Source organism: Solea solea, chromosome 12, assembly GCF_958295425.1.
Source record: "Solea solea chromosome 12, fSolSol10.1, whole genome shotgun sequence".
Classification (NCBI taxonomy): Eukaryota; Metazoa; Chordata; class Actinopteri; order Pleuronectiformes; family Soleidae; genus Solea; species Solea solea.
Genome location: NC_081145.1, coordinates 18,611,632 through 18,632,558, shown reverse-complemented (window position 1 = coordinate 18,632,558; position 20,927 = coordinate 18,611,632). Strand labels below are relative to the sequence as shown.

The 20,927-nt window shown below is 39.5% G+C and overlaps 3 protein-coding genes across 6 annotated transcripts; 1 reads left to right on the top strand and 2 right to left on the bottom strand.

Moving 5' to 3' along the window:
• Positions 1 to 67: 67 nt before the first annotated feature.
• On the bottom strand, positions 68 to 1,963 carry c12h11orf16 (chromosome 12 C11orf16 homolog). The gene is made up of 3 exons (XM_058645943.1): positions 1,743 to 1,963; positions 918 to 1,430; positions 68 to 261 (listed from the first exon to the last, which is right to left on the bottom strand). Exons 1-3 carry the CDS (start codon positions 1,879 to 1,881, stop codon positions 68 to 70), a joined length of 846 nt encoding a protein of 281 aa, XP_058501926.1. The 5' UTR covers positions 1,882 to 1,963.
• Positions 1,964 to 5,474: 3,511 nt separating this feature from the next.
• Positions 5,475 to 10,417, bottom strand: LOC131469661 (nuclear receptor-interacting protein 3-like). 2 transcript variants are annotated; one of them, XM_058644891.1, is made up of 8 exons: positions 10,171 to 10,417; positions 8,164 to 8,306; positions 7,599 to 7,766; positions 7,419 to 7,501; positions 7,188 to 7,327; positions 7,044 to 7,096; positions 6,845 to 6,933; positions 5,475 to 5,983 (listed from the first exon to the last, which is right to left on the bottom strand). In XM_058644891.1, exons 2-8 carry the CDS (start codon positions 8,302 to 8,304, stop codon positions 5,953 to 5,955), a joined length of 705 nt encoding a protein of 234 aa, XP_058500874.1. In that variant the 5' UTR covers positions 8,305 to 8,306; positions 10,171 to 10,417; the 3' UTR covers positions 5,475 to 5,952. The 2 variants fall into 2 exon arrangements, with proteins under 2 accessions (XP_058500874.1, XP_058500873.1); XM_058644890.1 differs by lacking the exon at positions 10,171 to 10,417 and having other exon boundaries at positions 8,164 to 8,458.
• A 10-nt stretch (positions 10,418 to 10,427) lies between these two features.
• On the top strand, positions 10,428 to 20,888 carry znf143b (zinc finger protein 143b). 3 transcript variants are annotated; one of them, XM_058644887.1, is made up of 15 exons: positions 10,428 to 10,630; positions 12,334 to 12,446; positions 13,014 to 13,202; positions 13,332 to 13,412; positions 13,686 to 13,882; positions 14,173 to 14,241; positions 14,323 to 14,439; positions 14,630 to 14,705; positions 14,937 to 15,062; positions 16,360 to 16,539; positions 16,763 to 16,990; positions 17,069 to 17,217; positions 17,747 to 17,899; positions 18,654 to 18,770; positions 20,536 to 20,888. In XM_058644887.1, exons 2-15 carry the CDS (start codon positions 12,341 to 12,343, stop codon positions 20,617 to 20,619), a joined length of 1,872 nt encoding a protein of 623 aa, XP_058500870.1. In that variant the 5' UTR covers positions 10,428 to 10,630; positions 12,334 to 12,340; the 3' UTR covers positions 20,620 to 20,888. The 3 variants fall into 3 exon arrangements, with proteins under 3 accessions (XP_058500870.1, XP_058500868.1, XP_058500869.1); XM_058644885.1 differs by having other exon boundaries at positions 10,429 to 10,630; positions 12,331 to 12,446; XM_058644886.1 differs by lacking the exon at positions 10,428 to 10,630 and having other exon boundaries at positions 10,678 to 12,446.
• Positions 20,889 to 20,927: the final 39 nt, after the last annotated feature.

Below are 20,927 nucleotides of genomic sequence, written 5' to 3'. Positions count from 1 at the left end.
TGTAATTTGTTGTTGTTTCTTTAACAGGTTTTATGGGTACAACTGTGTTCATCTATGCACTGACATATTATGAGGGAACAGTTGTCACATCAGTGGCAGAGAAGGTCTGCAGTCCCACAGGTGGTCGAGGTTTGAAGTGCGCTGTTGTTCTTCCACCTGGAAGTCTCTGAAACATGGAGCTGTGATTTGGCGAGGCACAAATCTGTGGAACAGGGAAGCTGAACCTCGTGAGTTGAGGGGTTCTCCTAGGTACTGCACTCCCTGCAGAAGAAAAATTAAATAAACATGATCTCCTTTAGATTAAATTAGTTATTGTCATAGTTCTGCAACATGGAATTTTTTGTATAGGAAACCTTAAGTCCAATATGTTTTTTTTTACCACAATGCCACTTTTGTTGATTCTGTCAAATGCAACTATGGTTTAAAAAAAGACTTACTGCAAATGCTAATCAGACTTTAGATTGGGTATGTTACTTTTAAATATAAACAAATGACTGTTTGGTTCAAACCACTGTCAAATGAGTTTACATGACGTGTAACAGTAAGTCTATCAGCACCACAAGACTCTGTTCCTGTGTATAGTTATATATTGTTAGGATTTTGTGTTGCCCAGTGTTATTAGTGCACTGCACAAAGAAAATAACATGTATTTTGTCAAGACAGATGGAGGCAACAGCAGCATTGTGCTAGTAAAGTGAGACAGCTGCTAATAGTTTGTAGGATGACTACCCAATAATCAATATTTATCACATAAAGAAATCAACAGTTCTGTCTACCAGTGATTAGTTCATTTTTAAATATCTCAAGTTGGACAGTCCATCATTGGCTTTGTCGTGTTTTAAAGTTCAATCATAGCACTTTGAGCTATTTTATTTGTGAAAAACTAATTAAATCAAGTAATTTAGTAGAGATCCCACCTGGCTGTCTGTGCTGAGGCTCAGGCCCAGTTATCCTCCAGTACCTCCAGGGAGGACGTTGTTTCTTACTGCTCAGTTTCACTCCAGCAGGAAATATTGTTCTGGTCTCCTCCTCAGTAAGAGATGCAGAGGAGGAAGAGGGCACCTCACTTTTGCTCTTCCCCACATCTGTATCTTTTAGGTCCATCCATTTATGTTGCCCTGACTGCTCAGATTGGATGATTTCTCCAAGGGTTGACCTACTGTCAGATGGAACTGTGCAGGGCCAGTGGTTTGTGGCTGGAAAGGAACACGGTGCAGATGCTGAACAGTCGATGCAGGACGGCTGGGGATTGCAGGTGAACGTGCGAGAACCAAGCCAGCTGCAATATTGACTCTGGGCTGATGAAGGCATTTGGAGCTCCCTGACTATCCTGTCATAGTGAGAGGCGGAAATGGGTAGAACCTGGGGGTCAGGAACCAGAGATGCACAGCCGTTCCACATCAGCACCCGCAGACTTTTAACACTGTCAGCTGCAGGGACAAAAAAACTGAGATGTTAGAGAGATGTGTTTCACAGTAACACTGTCCCTGCCTCCTCAACTCTCCTGGTACCTCCAGTGGCAAGAGAATATTTCATTCTCTACCTCCTTGTAAGTTAATTCTGCCTGAATAGAGTTAAAGAATAATAAAGAACAGTATAAGCTTGAATTACTTCTGATCTATAGAAAAACTGTCTGATTTTCCATTATTCATTAAGTAAAAACCACATTAGAAGTATTTAGTTGAAGGAATAGTATCTTTAATGATCTATAATTGCTTTTTCTTTGTTTGTTTTTAGCATACCTCCAAAGCCAACTATGCGGCCTGTAGCTGCTATCACTCTCCCTGGCCCATATCTTCTCAGGTTTGGTTCCCATGGCGACAGGACAGCATCTCCAGGTAGGAGACAGTGACTCTGATGCCTGATGTGGTGGTTTACCATGTCAAGTGTGCAAACCAACTGTCTCTGGGAGGCGGCAAACCCCCAATTTGCCTGCAGTGGATGGTCAAATTCAACAACCCAAACTCCCGTGGGGCCCTGAGAATGGACAGGTGGGAAAAAGTAATGTCATTTGAAATGATGATATACAGTTGGTCTACAGTTTTTAAACTTTTCTTTTAATATACACATTTTTTTTCTGTTGGTGGAATAAAAATAAATGTAAACAGACATTGTATTTCACTCTATTCACTGTGTTCTGCAATGCAGGCCTCTATTACATCCACCTTCTTCTTTGTTTTTGGGCTTTTTTTTTATTCAAATCTATTCATATCTAATTCAGCCAGTTTAACATGAAACCATTTGGACTGATGTCTGGTGACCTCTTGGAATGTAAACACTTTCCCTCTCTCATTGAGATTGTTAACCCCCACATCCACTGTGAAGTAACTTAAACTACTAAAATTGTGTCACTGTCTAAATACGTACAGACCATATGTAATCATATTATTTTGAAGTTTAATTCGCTGTCATTTGTTCATCTACTGGTTCATTTCATTGTATAATTCATTGACTTTCACCTGAACTGGCTGTATAACGGTGCCCATGTGATACAGGCCGTCCACCTCCCTCCTTGCCAGCACACGGGATCCAGGGAAAAACTCTGAACTGCCCAGCGTTTGTCCAGACAACATGCAGGAGGTGAGCGGCTGAACAGAATTACCCACACTGCACCTGAGGGGTCATAAACACCTGATGCATTACATCAATGTCACTGTATCCATAGTGCTGAATGATTGTCAGACAGGAAACCAACCTGAGCAGAGGTGAAGGCGTGTTGTTGTGCTGCTGTGGGATCGTGACTGAAGTGAACGGACAGCAGGACATGACTGGAGAGAAGGTTGGCACTGATGATTGGTTCTCAGCAACATACAGAGGAATCACCTACAATGGAGATACATCTAAACACTGTGTAGCACCATTTCCAAGACAAGTGAAGCTGAATTAGTTACAAGTGGTTTTAATCTTTTAATGCACTCCTTGGCTATGAAGGAACTTGTCATAATGTTAATGCATAATGTTGATAATGTTAACTTTATTTATTTGATTAGTTTACTGTGGTTCTGTGTTCAGTTAAAAGAAAGGAAAAAGATGCATTAAAAAAACACAAAATAAAAATTGCTCACACAAACCATTCATAATTGCTTAATTAGGGCTAAAATAGAAGGCTTTAAATGATACTAAATGAAGAGCCAGTTTGGAGCCGGAAGAGCCGGCTCATCTAAGGGAGCCAAGCCAAAAAGAACCAAATCTTTGAAAAGAGCCAGACCTCCCATCACTAGGAGCATCACTTCCACTAAAACTTCCGGGGAAACTTTGACTTCCTAAGTTATCATTCGTGTGTTCTTAGAGACCTCTATTGTAAATAATAATTGAATATCATTTCATACCTTCCCCACTTTCCCAATTGGACTGCCTACAATCACATAACAGCTTCCTCTTGTGGCATGAGTGAAGCACTGCAGGTAATCTTTGGTGTCCATTTCCAACTGACCATCTGAATCCAGCAGGAAAAAAATGTTCACAGGCTTCCTGGCTGCTAGAGTGGGCAGGGCTCTCAGCACTGACTGCGGCTGGTCAGGGAGAGCTGTGGTGATCAGGTGGACAGCATGACAGGCTGGGTCAGTGAGGGCCAAACTCAGAGCAGCCAGGAGAGCCCTGCCCGGGCTGCAGCTGATGGAGTGAATCCAGGACAGAGCTGTGTACACTGTGTCAGGAGCACAGGGGAGCATGTGGTGGGACCAGCAGTTCACCTGCAGACGTGTACGTTCTCATTTAAATGACATGTTATCTCTGCAAAATAAGACATCACTAACTTTTCATACAAGCTATTAGTAACAGGTGACTTAGTTTCACCGGGAACAATGAATGCTTTGGTTCATGGAAGGATATCAACTTCAGGCCACATATGAAAACATGTAACTGTGGAGGAGGCGTTATTGTCATAAATTGAATTCACTGCCTACAAGTTTGTTTGTCCAAGTGTATAATAGCTTTAAAATGTTAATCATTTATTTTGTATAGCCTTAGAAGCCGTTTATATTAGGCCACTATTTTGCATATCATGTTTCTACAGAAGGCTAAACTGACAAAACAAACAGAGCTTTCAAAATGACTAAGCAAGTTGTCCTCATATAACTTGCAAACTTAAGTTTGAAGGAATTCAATTCATTTGTCTCTTAATTTTGCTGTTTTTTTCCCAATCTAACGGGTTTCCCTCACCTTATTTGAGAAGGTCATGATGTTAAAGAGAGAGTTCCTGAGTGAAGCTTTAGTCAGCAGCGTCTGGATCAGCAGGCGTTTCACTGACCCCAGAGAAGCTCTCATGCTCTCTGAGATGTCCAGGACAAAAGTGATGTTGTAGATTTCTTTGCCCACAAGCAGTGGGACGAGTGCAGCCTCAGAGGCTGCCGTCTGCCTGGATGTCATCCTGGAACTGAAATAATGATTTAAATATTCATATTTACATTTTAAGTAACTAAAAAAATAAATAAGCGTTATAAACATTAATGCTTGTTTTTGTTTGAGAGATGATGAAACAAAATTCTCTCCGTACAGTTTCAACATGGTGTACAATTTTGCAGAAAGGTTTATCCAGGGTATTTGGTTAAACCGCATGGACCTCATAACAAACAACAAACATTATTACAGTCAAAGTGACAAAAGTGGATTTTCCAAGTTCTGTAAGCTTGTTCTAATTGTTTTAAACAAAAAGTTCACCTACTTTATAGAGGTAAGTCACATGGCCCATGCAAGCTTCAATTAAACCCTTGAAATGTGTAATGTATATTACTGGTTTTTAATGGATGACACAAAACATACTTTAGAACATAATTTATGTGTTCTTATAGATCACTGTGTAAAGTAAACAAATACAGTACCTGAGTAAATATCTTTATTCTTATTTTATGACTGGAAATGTATCAATAAGCTGCTTTTCTGTCACAAACAATAAAGGAAAAGAAGCTAAAAACACAGCTCTGCTCTTGACATTTCCTCTGAACTTCAAATGAACACATGATAAAAGACTTAGGACATTACCTACACGTTCTTTTTTTGTATCACAGTCCACTGTCAGCTGCAGACGACAACTTCATCTCACTGTTTATGACGGTTACCATAGAGACACACTCAGCACTGAGTCACTATTCCCACTGGCCACTGGAGGGGCCAATTGTCTGCAGGTCAGCTGACCAACAGAGTCCGTTACCAAACACCACCGTCACGTCACAGTAGCTTTGTTATGTTGCAGTCAAATATCAGTTGAATCATTCAATCTGCTTCTAATCCCGGATTGAGAAATGACATTGATCCATGTTGGCGCTTTACTAACCCTCCTCTGTTACGCCTCTCATTAACAGCTTTAATTGTGTCACTCTTCCTTTAGCTGTCCTAGTTTTATAAATAGCTCTTAAATATATAAATTAGCACAGAGGTGACTTATGTTAGACGCGTGCTGTCGCATAGGCGCATGCATTTGATTCTCCGTGAGGCACAAAATCACACAAAAACACTCAAATCACATCGTTTGGGGTTTATTTTTTTATTCAGATATGTATTCATTTGCTACAGTCACATGATAAAAACATGTCACGAGGGTCACTGTCCTGTAAACGTTGAAAGGCGGTAATGCAAATACATCTCTTAAAACTAGAAAATACATTTACAACATTATAAAATACAGTAGATAAGCGACTGTCCTGTGTGCAGTATAGATTATTCTCAAATACTGATTTCAGATTTAAATATAGGATTAAAGAGTTTTCTATCACACACGTCTACAACACAATAAAAACCTCTACTGTAGTGGCAGCTAAAACAACATCATACTATTGGCTACAAGTCTGCTATTCACTGCCAGTGCGATGTGAAGAACCTGTGGTGTCTTCATGTCAAAATAAGTAATTTTAGTCGTGATTGCCTGAAAATGAGAACGCCAACAAGGCATCTTGTTTAAAAGGTAAAGAGGTTTTCTATTGCTTTTGGTCACTTTGTGGTTTGGTGGTGGTAAGATCAGTATCTCAGGTCTCTGATGTCCGAGGAGCTGTTGCACCAAAAAAAGAAAAGAGGGAGCAGAAATGATGTGTTTAGATTTAGTATTTTAAGTGAAACAGTATATGCCAAAAATGTATACATGCTAATTTAAAATAATGTACTAACTAAAGAGTATATTATCTAAAAGTCTTAAGTATATTTAATTTAAGTAGCAATATACAGTGCATTCATACTCTTACATAGGTAAAAGTACTTGAATGTTTCAATAAAAATGTACTTAAAATATAAAAGGAAAAATACTCAATTTAATTATGCAGCCAAGATAGGCTCTGTCATCCTTTTACTTTGTAGAATATTATCGTTGATACTGCAGTGGAATGCAAGTTGTATTTAAATGTTGTACGAGTTTCTTGATTTACTGCATTAAGTGCACACAAAAAGGTACAAATAACTTGGAACTGATTTGAAAACTTACTTTGATTTGCAAATTCTTTATCTGCTCCAGTAAGGGATTTCCTACATTTCCCAAAATGCCCTTTAACACCCATGGAAAAGGCATACATTTGGGATTTTAACACACATTTATACTGATTTACAAGGTTTTTCTGTCAACTTTCTTTAACACGGATCTGCACCATGAAATATGCAATTCTTTTCCAATGCTTGGCTAACTAATGGTCCAATATTTTGATTACAATTCGGAATTAGTGTGTTTGTGTGGAGCTGACAGGGTGAACCTAAACAGTAAAAGAGGTCAAGCACTCTCTGCAAAAACAAGCTTTGTTCTCTGGGAAGATACAATACTCCACCAGAGTCTCTTAGTAAGGAGTCTACTAAGTAAGGAGACTATTTGCCTCTCCTGAAGAGGCAAATAGCCCGGAAACTAAAGTTAATACAAGCATTACATTACCTTTCACTGAGTGGGGTTTTGGCAAACTGAACTTGCTCTCTCACAGCTGTCCCAAACACTAACGTCTGCTTTTCAGTGTCAATTACACACTAAGAGACAAAAGACAACCCATCACATACAGCACATATGGCTTATTCTGCTCAAGTTTGTTCATTATCTTTGTGTTTCGACCACACTGAAGTGAAAGTCGATGATTTACCTTGAGGGACTTAAGTGTCTTGTTTCCCAGTGACATCAGTGGCATGTCACATTCTGTAAAGAGATGTAATTTATGGAAAAATAATATTAATATTTGAATTGTCTTGTAATCACCAGCTCAAGTTTCATTATTCCTTATCCATACCCAATATGGCAAATGAGCACATTATCCTGAGCTGTCCAATGGTCAGGCTGAGCTCCTTGATGTGACCATGAATGCAGAGTTTACTTTGAAACGGAAAGACACTTGTCTCCATTTTGTTCTCCACGGCCAGTTCTTTCAAGCTTTGAGAGAAGCAAAGATGTCAGCCACTAACAAGACACTGCAATTTAACTAATGTCTGTGAATACATGATGACTACGACAATCAACTCACCCTAATCTCTCCACAGTCAGCGAGGACATCAAGTTCAGAGTGCAGCTTGTGTCTATCAGCACATTCACGTCCTGTCCCAGGCACTGAACAGATGAAATATGTGTATGAAACCCCCAGCAATGGAAAAAAAAAAAAACAGTATTAACAGTATTAAACAGTATAACTGTAACTTGAACTCACTGTACAGGGCACGTGAATGAAATCTTCCTCCATTTCCTCATCATCTTCACGTGAATTCAGATGGCTACAGCTCAGAAGCACCACTCCGCTGTTTGCTTTTACTCCACACATGTTCATCCTTCCCAGCTTGGCCTCCAGCAGGCGCTTCTGCAGGATATGGTGTGGCTGCTGCAGTAAAACAAAAACAACACAAGCACAGTTAGAAAACTTGACCAAGGAGAATGTCAGTGTGATGACGGACGTTCATTCATTAAGGATTGTGTAGTTGTAGTTGTCATCATTGTTTTTAAACAAGTTGTTTTAAGGGTTAGCATAAACTACCCATAAAAGTTAGGGTATTCTTCAGCCATCATCTTCATCACATGTCACCTTAACATTAACAAATACTTTAAAAACCTTGAGTCATTATCCCAAGTTCTCCTATAGTCCTGAGATTGTGTGATTTTTTTGCAGCTAGGATGATGATGACGATTTCTAAAAGCATGTGTAAAAATATGAAGATACAGTACATTAATACCTAAGGATGCAGCTGTTATAGTATCACTATGGTACAACACCATCATACCCCTTGTTTAGACGTCCCGAGCATCATGAGTCCATCAAGAGGAAGCAGATCAGCGGAGTCTTTATGGAGGAATTGGATCGCCTGTTTCAGCCTCCTCTGCTGCCTCAGATCCGCATCGTCCTGCCGCATCTCCGGCCGCATCCCTGCAGAGAGCATGAGGTTTATCCAACTCACGACTCGCGTGTTTACTACTGAGCCTGGTGGGAAATCTCCCCGGTGATGTGTGACGATGTGATGGATCCAGCGGAGGAGAGGAGACACGCCCTCGTCATACTGTACCTGTGGTCAAGTCAGACAGATACCAGCATCCATGTCTTCTGGTTACATTAAAGAATAAAACTCACTACAGGGGAATGTCATCGCCATGCAATAATAATCATCATCATAAAAATAGGATTGTGCTATAAAAACCACCAGAACTTGAAAATTGAAATGTAGATGTATTATCCCTTATTTATTTATCTGTCAGTTTATTTATATATTTTTGAATTTTTACGATACAAATAAATGCGTATTTTCCTTAAGGAGAGGCAAGTGCACGTAACACTTTACATCAAGTTAAACAACAATAATAATAATAAAAAATAGACAAACATTTGGTTCAATAGAGTAAAAAGGGAAGAAAATAAAATATTTTGTAAACATACAGAAGCATTGGAAACAATTGTTTTATTTTAGGAAACCATAGGAAATTGTAAAAATGCTTTTACTTTTTTCCAGTATTAAATTTGAGCTTTTATTTTGATAAGAACTTCCGATGTCAACTTGTCTGCTTTGGCGTGTTTAGTTGTGCTTGATGCAGCTTCCATGTCTCTCTTTCGTGAATCGTGACTAACCTTACCCCATGAGAAAAGAAAAAAGATAAATATCCTGACTGAGTGTGTGTGTGAGATATGATTTGTTTTTTGTTGTTGTTGCTTTTTTTTTTGTTAGTTTAACGATACTTTTCAAATAGGAAATCCAGACAAATTGTGGAAGTATGGCTTGAAATATAGCCTCATTGGGGAATAAAATAATACAGTGGTGACTTCTTCCTGAAATAATGACCATATTAAAAGAGTTGTTTCTTACTGTAATGGACAAACAAATACAATCTACTCAGATTATTTTGGGGTGCAGTGACAGTAAACTGCCCCCAAAAACTTTATTTTGAATGAATTACTAGGTAAAACATGTCTAAACAACTGCAGTGTGAATTAAGTTGGGTCATCCCCTACATGAACATGATACAGAAATAAAATAAAATTAAGCTAAATATAAAAAAGGAGCACAAAGGAACAAAGCTAGAATTATATGAGCAGAGAGTGAGACAGACACATGAACAGCCTTATGGCCTTATTGTTGTATTTTATCCATTATTTTTAATAACATGAAATACTTATAGTAAAATTATGCAAGGCTGTGAATGATGGTGGGTTTCCTTTTCACTGACATGAGTGACTATGGCTTTTACCTAATAAAATCACCAAGTTACCAGTGTCACATACTCTGGAATCCACTCTGATCATATAAAATAATGATATAATTGTAGGTAAACTGAGGTATATTGTCTATTTTCAGAGGTAACAAATCGTGTATGTCAGACCAGAATACAGCGACATAAGAACATGGGTCAACTGTGAGCTTGTGTAGAAAGTAATTTACAGTGTAAATAGCAGATATTATTCTTTTACTTTAGAGGGGAAATGGGTAAGAAATATAAACAGAAAAGGCCACGGTTCTACATCTTCTCTGAGAAGACATGAGCTAAAGTCACCAAAAGTCGTTTGTTTGAAAACCAGACCTATTCATTTGTTAATACAATTTTATCCAGAAGATTAGTGTCACCAATTGTCAAGGTATGTACACGTAATGTAAGAGGTGAAACGTGCATACTGTTCTGTATCAGTTGGTGTAAAGGACGAGGAATGAAACTGGCTGGTCTCTGTTCGGGTCACTGTCAGACAGATGTCAGCCATACATCTCTTCACTCCATTGCCCACATTGCCTCTGTTTTTCCCATATCACCTTGTTTTCAAGATGGACGCCGAAAATCTCCTCACACGTCGCAGAAAAATTAAGCATAACCGCATCCTGCGACACACAGAGATGGTGAATACACATCGATAGACAGCGGTCGCCCTGTGTTAAAGATTAATTGTTTCTTTTCTATGATGACGCTTTGCTTTTCCAGTTTAAACCCTGAAACAATACGAAAATTGACGCGGAATGGCGTCTGGTAGGGGCCCGGGCACATGAATAACGCAATGCAAGCGCAGAATCTTCAAAGACAGACATAGGATTTAACCAATAAGCTTTAAGTATCTGACACTCGGGCCAACCACAGTTATTGGTGTGCGGATAGGCGGGCCGTACAGATCAGAGGATTGTGCTGGTGTACATGTTCCGGGCGTCCTGGCGTCACTGAGCGTTTCCTGCACTGGTGCATGGTGGTCGAACAGGAGGAATTGTTGGAAATTTTTCGGAGGTTAGTTTATAAATTGGTTTTTACCCAGTGTGCATTATTCCCACAGCCATCTCTGTGAGGAGGGGTGTGTGGCTGACTGCGACAGGAACTTTAAAGACGCCTGAAAAATACAGTTTTACCACAAAAGAGAGAGACAGTCATCGTGTCAAAATGCTTATGTTATCGTTTCTTAGCTCAGTTCCCAGGTCTTGTTTCCGAACTGCGTTGCTAGTTTCGCGGATTGTAGCTTCATTGAATCAGCTAGCTAACTGCCTCTGCTGTCACACAACCAAGCTCAAACTTCACATTCAATACATAAATAGCCGTGCGCGTGTTGACATGGCAATTCATGGAAATAGTCTAATGATAACCGTCATAAAGTCCTGATAGAGCTTTTTGGTGTATATACCACCACTGTTATCAAGGTGGCTAACATGCTAGCTCCGGTTTGACAGCGCGTTGGTTATTAGCTAATACGAGCAGTCGGTGCTCTACTTAGACCGTGTCCGTATCATAACACTCGGCTCATCATCACGCTTGTTGTGTTGTTTTTAATTTAACTGCGACATTCGTGGTAAGTCACAGCTGCGCTGCTCAAATATAGCTAGCTAACTAGCTAGCTCTTGACCCAACAAGTCAACAAGCGCCAAAAAGCAAACAGCGTCAGTCTCGTCAGAGCTGATTCAATTCAAATGAATTAAAACAAATCTACATGAGGAAAAGCTTACGAAAAGGACATCATTGAAGCCGATTTAGCAATGTAAACACGGTTGCATTACAACTGACAACTTAACACACAGGTGCCCAAAACTTGGTTTTAAAACTTAGTACACTAAAATGTAATTTAATAGAAATTGTGTTATCTGTCATAGACAAGGTTACTGACAGGATGAGGGGCCCTGAGTTGGTTGTTTCAGTACTTGAATTCAAGCAAACACCACTTTAAAAGTATAATTCTAATATTTTTTTTATTTTTTACTGTAATATTTATTAATTCATCTTCTACCACGTTATCCTCCACATGGGGGTTGCAGGGCCGCTGGTGCCAATCCCAAAGGCGGGGTACACCCTCGACAGGTTGCCAGTCCATCACAGGGCCTCATAGATACAACCATCCACTCTCAAACCTACAGTCAATTTAGAGTGTCCAATATATTAAACACACTGTTGGGGATATGTTAATACATTGATAATTAAAGTAGCAAATTAATTTGTAGAAATTACATTTGACAAACATTATTAATAAAATAAGTAAAGAGTGAGCACTAAAATAAACAGATTACCCTCAATCAAAAACCTGGCTGCATTACAGTCTCAAACCTTAAGTAAGCTGATACATCTCCTGACAGTTGTCTTGTACTGGTAGGCATTTACATTTGGTGGTGGTTAGCAGCGTACATCAGATTTCTTGTTCATAAACTTTCAGGGATTTTTTTACCATCTTGTCCTATCCTTTTAAAATGAAACCATCGGAGTATAAATCAATTCTTCATTAATAAATGATCCCATTGTCAGAGCTCTAAGGTTAAGTTTGTGATTAGAACGTTGTCCTTATGGTATGGAAGTAATATGTTCGTACATATTATTAGTAACATAAACCAATGAATGGCGTGAATGATGACTACCTCTGTCATATTCATGTTCTCTACTTCCTCTTCTTCAGCCAGTGTGTATCTGACTTGGCTTGGTTGTAAATGTGTGTTTTGTGTGTTTCACTCCAGCAGCTGAAGCATGCTCTTGGCTCAGATAAATCGGGACTCGCAGGGAATGGCAGAGTTTCATGATGCAGATGGGCAGCCGGTCACACTCTGTCTGGCAGAGGCTGTGGCAGTCGGAGGTGAGACCCAACACTGAACTTAGATCAGTAACTGTTGGTCACCCATAATGTCAGTGTCAATGTTAGACTACAACACTGCCTAGGATAAACAGCAGGCCAATTTAAATTATGATGTTATGCCACAAAAATAGGTATCATAATTTCTAGTCTACTATAATAGAAATGATGCTTGTTTTTTGTAAAGCACCTCGTATTATCTTATTTAGATAACTGCTACAAAAAGATATGCAATTTGCTCTTTCTCTACATACAGTAGGGCTTGAGTGATTCTTTTTTTTTTTTTAGAAATGGAGGAGTAATAAGTGTGCTAAAACTTTTAGATTAGATCTTTAGGTTTAGATTTAATTTCCATATTTAAAGAGTAAAATTCAAATTGTATCTAAATTTTCCTTCTTAAGTGGATATTGGCTTCATATCTTTGTCCTGCAGTAAGAGGACCAGAACAGACAGGTCATAATCACTTCCCCTCAGAAAATGCTGAGGGGAAGCGATTATGACCTGTTTGTTCGGTCCTCTTACTGCCTAAACTGACTGTTAACATCTTCTTATTGTCATTTTATTCCCCAGATGGTGATCAGATGGAGAACATGGACACTGTGAGCCTGCAGGCTGTTACTCTTGCAGATGGATCCACTGCATACATCCAACATGAGTCCAAATCTTCTTTTTCTGATGGGCAGCTCATGGATGGCCAGGTGATCCAACTGGAGGACGGCTCTGCTGCCTATGTTCGGCATGTGTCAATGCCTAAAGCAGGTAAAACTTATCTCAAATAAGGATTATTTGTTTTTTAGGCTGTAATGTTACAGGACTGCAAGCATTTGTAAATAAGTACAGAAAAGCAGTTATTCTTGTCAAAGTGCCTCGTTTGATTTTTCTATGTAGGGGGTGACAGTTTACAGCTTGAAGATGGACAGGCAGTTCAGCTAGAGGATGGAACAACAGCCTACATACACACACCCAAAGGTAAATAATTATATGCAAAAATTTCTTTCTTCTTGTGCTATTTCTTTTCCATAACACCCCTTTACATTCACTGAGTAATTCTTTAATAGTTTTGAAATGTCCTCAGGGTTTGCTGTGTAATTTGTTATTCAATGTTCATACAAATTTAAAGAATGGATTTAAAATAATTATTCATCAATATTAGCAAACGTTTTCAGTGATAGCTTACTACACTTGAAAATCAAGGCCAGAGTCCTTTTCTGATACCTCATCCTTTTTCTTGTTACTGTGCAGAAACATATGACCAGAGTGGCCTCCAGGAAGTGCAGCTGGAGGATGGCAGTACAGCCTACATCCAGCACACGGTGCACATGCCCCAGCCCAACACCATCCTGGCCATCCAGGCTGATGGAACCATTGCAGACCTCCAGGCTGATGCCACTGCCATAGACCACGAGACTATCAGTGTGTTGGAACAGTACACCACCAAGGTAAACATACTACAGCATTGTGCCTTGATTTAATAATAAACAAATAGTCTGATTCAGAACACTAGCTGTATATGTGATCACAAATAGTTCTCTTTTGCATTCCAAAGTGTTTGTATTTTGACATTTACTGGTATGGGTTTGATATGGAAATTTATTCTTCAGGGTTTATCATGTAAAAATGTTTTCAGATTCAGACAACATACCTGTGTGTCTGACTTCTATTGATTGTGAAGGTTCATAATTCTGACATTAGACACTGTAACAGGAAGAATCCTTTCCCTCTCTATCAGGTAGAGAATATCGAAAACCCTCTAGGATCATACGGCAGAGTGGAAGCAGACAATGGCGTTCACATGAGGGTAGAGTGTCATATTTTTTCTTTCATAACTTTGTATCTTACTCTACATTCAATATCAAAGTCTTTTTACTGCTTCTTTTAGATCGTGTTACAGGGTCAAGACAACAGGCCAGCAAGAGTCTCGAATGTAGGAGAGAAGTCATTCCGTTGTGAATATGAGGGCTGTGGAAAGCTCTACACGACTGCCCACCATCTCAAGGTGAGTGTGGGAGATGTGGTTGCGTTTATATATGTTGATGTTCTGCTGTGTTTCCTTGCTTGTCCATACTCAACCATGTAATTGTTCAAAGATACTATTCACCCACACTGTATATTCCCATGATGTGGGTAGTTGCCTCTTTTTTTTTTTTTATCCTTACTAATGCACAGTTTGGTTGTGATTCTTACAGGTACATGAGCGCTCGCACACTGGAGACAAACCATATGTCTGTGACTTCCGTGGCTGTGGAAAGAAATTTGCAACAGGTAGCTGTGGAGACTGGATTATTTCACTGAGTTGGCGTTATCTTTATGCAATTGTTGTTTTGTATCTTCATACTAGTGATTTATGTTCGTCATGTCCTTTGGAGATCTTCACTTGTTTGCCACAATGTTCTCATTGAACATCATATTGAATAATGACATAAAAAAGTCCATGTGACTAAGTGCTGTTGACCTAAAAATAAATGTGAATTTCTGTTTTTATGGCTATTTAAGGGTATGGATTGAAGAGTCACTCACGCACACACACAGGGGAAAAGCCATATAGATGTCAGGAACTGAACTGCTGCAAGTCCTTCAAAACCTCTGGTGACCTTCAGAAGCACACAAGGACTCATACAGGTACTCATACAGACGTGAGAATAATCCACAAAGACATGTATGTCATAGTTAAGTGTATTTTGCTACAGTCAGTGGTGACTGCTATTAACTTGGCCTGAGGTACCTTACTGTGCATTACTATTTAAAGTACTTTTACTTTGGTGTAAATGAACAGACCAGAGTGGTGCACCCCCTGATATTTGAAACCGCACAGATATGGCGCATTTCCACCAGCTCTACTCGCCTCGCCTCACCATGGCATGGTTTAAGTAGCATTTCCACTAGTATAGTACCTGCTACCAGGTACAATTTTTAGTACTTGCTCAGACGAGGTTTCAAAAGCGTGCTGAGTAGGTACTATGCGATCATTGGTCAGGCTGCCTGCCACTGACTGGCCAAAGTGCCATCACAGGAAGAGACATCCCACACACAAATCAAGCTGAACAGCACCGAACTGCAACAATCCTAAAAACGTGGTTTAATCTCCAACAACTACCAGGGAAATCTCTATATTTAACAGAGGGGTCTGATGTATTTAGGGACAGTGCCGGCGATCGCTAGCGGCATCACAGACACTGCCACTGTAGTCTGTGGAGTAGGAGGCTGTGCTCCGGAGACATGTGGAAAGAAATCGAATTGTAGATAAGTTAAAACTACTTAACAATCCTAAAAACGTGGGTTAATCTCCAACAACTACAGGAGTCTGTTCACTCCTGACTAAAGTCACTAGTCACTCGTGTGTGTGTTGTGGGTAAACAAAGTCACCGCAGTTTTCACTGTAGTTTTCACTTAGCCGTGCAGTGATGACTCCGCCCACGTTAAGTAGGTACTTTAATCGTGCCGTGTCGAGGCGAGTAGAGGCGGTGGAAATACACCAATAGTGATACATGGCCAGGATTGGCTCATCACTGGGAATTTTTAATCAGATGCAGTGAGGAAAAAAAAAATTCCCAGGTGTAACTGCTGTGCTGGAGTTTTCAGACATATGGTCATCATGAAAAACATAAGTGAAAATGCTTTTATATATTGTTGATACACTCCATTTGATCTATATATAGAGTTATGGTCTGATAGATGGAACGCATTTAAAAGATAATTTCTCTCTGCAATTTTGACATCATCTCACAGTTATATGATATTCTTTTTCACACCTAAAGCTGGTCACAGCAGGATTGAATTGAGGATTGATTGATTGAAATTTTCCTTTTAAACACTTAAAGTATATCAGCCCACACTGCAGCAATAAAGAATCTTTATATGCATTTTAAACTGCAACGATGACTCATCAAATCCTGACGTTGCATTTCTTGCTGTGCAGGAGAGAAGCCTTTTAAATGTCCTGTAGATGGCTGTGGCAGGTCGTTCACCACGTCTAATATCCGCAAAGTTCACATCCGAACACACACTGGGGAGCGGCCATACTACTGCTCTGAGCCGACCTGTGGGCGGTCCTTTGCTAGTGCAACCAACTACAAGAACCATATGAGGATTCACACTGGTGAGTTACTTCATACTGTGACTTCATTGTGTGTGTCACAGTAAGCCCGGAGCCACAGGCTGAAAGTTAAACATTAATTAATTTGCCTAAAACTTATTAACTTGTTACTTGCATATTTGTGCTTGGGTCGCTGTAAAAACAGGCATAACAAAGTTTTTACCATTTCTTATTGTTCAATCAAATAAATCAATCTCAATGTGTGACTGCTTTCCTGCTTCTCTAGGAGAGAAACCATATGTGTGCACAGTGCCTGGGTGTGAGAAGCGGTTCACAGAATATTCCAGCCTTTACAAACACCATGTTGTTCATACACCCTGCAAACCTTACAACTGCAACCACTGTGGGAAAACCTACAAACAGATTTCCACACTCGCCATGCACAAACGCACAACCCACAACGACACAGAGCCTATCGAGGAGGAGCAGGAGGCGTACTTTGAACCACCGGCAGGTCAGTGTAAGGACACAAAAACACACAGGTTTTTATAAACAAACATCACTAACAGAAACTTTGTTGATGTTAATTCAGATGCCATTGATGATCCAAATTGCAACTATACAACAACAGTGGTTGGGGGAGAGGACTCCGGCTCAGAGCAGGCTACAGTGGAGAGCACTGACATGGTTAGTCAGCAACATGTTACCTTGGTGAAACAGGAAGATGGGACCCAACAGCAGGTAAAAGAATACAGCTCACTGGTGAATACACTTCAGCACAACTGTACTTGGACAACAAATAACATAAATGTATCTGCCAAGCTTCAACCAGAACATCACTCCTGTTTAATCATCTATGTTTTAGAATATATTTTTAGATCCTCATGATAGGCTCTCCATGGTTTTTAGTACCTTACTTACTGATACTCAGTTTGAGATCATCGGGCAGAGTCAGATTCAGAGGCTCAATTGGTCATCGTAAATCATTTTGGCTCACATTGCAATATATGTCTTTTTTAACTCAGTTTTTATTGCCTTTTTAAAATGCAATAAATGCGTTTTTTGTTCTTTGAACCCTCTACTAATTATCGGTAGAAGTACTTTGTAACTATTTTCTGTTCTATAACAGACAACTTTTATCATTGTATTTTAGTGGCATGATTATAACGATGAACATCATACTAAGGATAACTGAAGACACATCGTTGGAACAGATATGTGATGTAGATCACTGGCCAAATGCTGTACAGTGAATTTTGTCTCATGTCAGGTCAGTATCTCGGAAGCGGACTTGCAAGCCATGGGTGGCACAATCACCATGGTAACCCAAGAAGGCACAACTATAACCATTCCTGCCCATGAGCTGGCAATGCAAGGGGCTCACTCAGTCACCATGGTAACAACAGATGGCTCAGATGAACAGGTAAACAACTGTGTGAGTTCTGTGTTGACTGTACAGAAAAGTTAAAATAACGTCAGTTCTTTGTCAGTTTCTCTGTAGTTTAATTTGTACAGTTTTGTATATGCACCAACAGATGTAACAATTGCTGTGTCACAGTAACTTAAATGGAGAAACAATTGTTCCTCATAAGACCAGCAATTTACTTTACTTTGCTACACATTAGACTAGAGGTCGATAATAGTCCAATCCAGACCCAGACCTTTTTCAATAAATCATTCATAATTGTCGTGTTTATGTTTTTTGTATTTTAACTAGCACAGCTTTTCTAGCATTTATGCATTAAAGGCTCAGGAAATACAGACCATTTAAAATGTCGCATGACACGACTCGACCAGTCATAGCCGTGAATTTGGATGTGCATTGAGGACTGGTCAGTGAGTGAGGCACACTCTAGTGAGAGACGAGAGAAAGGAAAAAAAAAAAAAAAAAAATCAATCAAACCTTTACCATATCTTTTGTTAGGGTCCGTGCACACAAAGTGCAGAGGGAAATATTATTAAGCATTGTGATGTTCCAGACCTTTGCTTGAGGAAATCTTTCTGGACCATTCTGACTATGAATTCACTACCTATGCACTTAAAAACACCCACAACACAACTGTGACAGTCATCTGTCAGTTTCAATTTTTACCCATTTATGTTGTAATTGATTAATTGATTTTTCATCCCACAACAAAGGGGTTTGTTGATTTGAGTGCAATATCTGTCTCTCATAGGTGGCCATCATGACACCCGACATGGCCTCATTCCAATCTGTGGAGGAGGCAGGCTACAGTCAAGATCATCCTGTCACGTTACTGGCCACCTCCAATGGCACTCACATTGCTGTGCAGGTTGGTAGAATAAACCCATAGGAGTATATAGAATGGTGGTGTGAGTTCAAATCTGTGAAAAAAAATGTGTTCGTTTAATGACGGCGAAAACAAGAACATTTCCCTCTCCATGTTGTGTCAATGTAGAACATGTTAAAGGGGACATATAATACCCTAGTTAAAATAGTTCCCTGGTGTCCTAATGAACATATCTGTGACATGCTTTGGTCAAAATACCATAAGGATGAAGCACCATAGCAGTTCAATAACCTTGCCAATATCGCCCATTTCAGAACCGCTGTATGTGACTGTATCAGACTGAGTCTATGCTCCGGTCATGGAGGACGTACTGAACAAATATTTTTAATTAGGACGTGTCAGAATGGTCAGTTATGAGCTCTATTTGACCCTTTCTTAAAAATGTGTGTGTTTGTACGTCGGTGAAATACGGTCGTTGACTAAATACGGCGACCGCAGGCCGCAGTGGGCACATTAGCTTCATATATAAAATGTATCCACTGGACACGCAAATCCTTTGAGGCTGGAAGTTTGTGTAAAACACTGTGCTCCACTGTGCAGCCATGAACAGCACATTTGTCCCTCTGCGTTGACATAATACTGCTCTTCCTCCCTCGCCTGCACTCTCGCATTTTATAGGGACAAGGTGGAGCTAAGGTGGAGCTCTCGAAGTAAACTTACTGGTGGGGTGGCAACATTCGCGGTGAAATGTGCATTCTGTCGTCATAATGCGCAGGGAATTCAACATCGCGTGTTTTATCGCCTATACTTACACTAAGGGGGACCACGAAAAAAGGACTGAGTATTCTTTTTCCACACTTTAGCGACTGGTCGGGCCTCCAGAGTCCCAAATATAACTATTAAAATGATTAAAAAGTTGATTTTGCATAATATGTCCACTTTAAGTCTTATAAATGGATTTCTGGGACAATGTCAACTGTGAACTATTCATCCTAGAAATTTCTTTGTATTTTTTTGGTCAAAATAGTAGTTTTCTTGTTCATGTGATGCTGACAGGAGAGTCATGTGATACTGACAGGGGATTCATGTGATACTGACAGGCTTTTCAGCCAAGATTTACGAGTATTTAAATACACCCCCACGTACATAATCACACCCCTGATCCCACCCTGTTGCTATTTGCTGTAACACTTGATTACAAATCAAAGGTAGGTGGGGTTTAGTTGAATGGTTGTAGGTGTGTCTGGCTTCCTGCTGATACATCTAATTAAGAAAACTAAACTGAAACTAACAATTTGAGATATTTCCATTTGTAATCCATTGTTCCAGAAAAGGAAACCATCGCAGGATTGATATAATTAACAGTTGTATTTGTTTTTTTCTGCTTTGTGGCCAATATTAAAGTTAATCAGCAAAAGCAGAAGGAAATTATTGGAATTTTCTTTACAGCAGGGTCATTGTTTTTCATTGGCGGGGCCACTACATGACTGTAATGACAAACAGTGTTTGTCCCCTTCATCAAACAGAGTCTCTACATGAAAGATCTGTGTATTAACAATTCAAAAGCAAATTGGTTTAACTACTTGCTATAATGTTAAATTAAAACAATGTAAGTATTTAGGCCTCAAACCCCCGAGAGGCTTTGTTTACAGTAGAGGTTCCAGTTCTGATTCCTGCTTTTCATTTATCATGTGACTTTCAAAGGGGTGGTAGAGTGAATAGATTTAATCAGCCTTTTTAGTCAGCTACCAGTGTGTCAGTCAATCAGTGTTTTGTGTAATACACATTGTTTTCCATCTCTTTGTAGCTCAGTGATCAGCCTTCGCTGGAGGAAGCCATCAGAATAGCATCAAGAATACAACAAGGAGAGTCACCAGGCCTGGATGATTAATGGACTCATTTTGAACTGTGATTAAGGATCAAAACCATCTCAATGGATTATATCAAGAAAAGAAATTAAGTCTTCCACCATGTTTTTTTTTCCACAGAAGAACTTTGCTTTTATGTGTAAATAGTATTTTGATAACTGGAGTTCCGCTATGCTAATTTGTCCCTCAGTCAATAAGATGGGAGAGGAGCAAATGCTTTCTAATGTTTATGACGCACAGTGTACAGTGCAGTGTACAGCTAATGCTATTTCTAATAAAAAATTTAGTGTAATTAATTGACTTGATTGAAAATCATTTTAAACTCAGGATT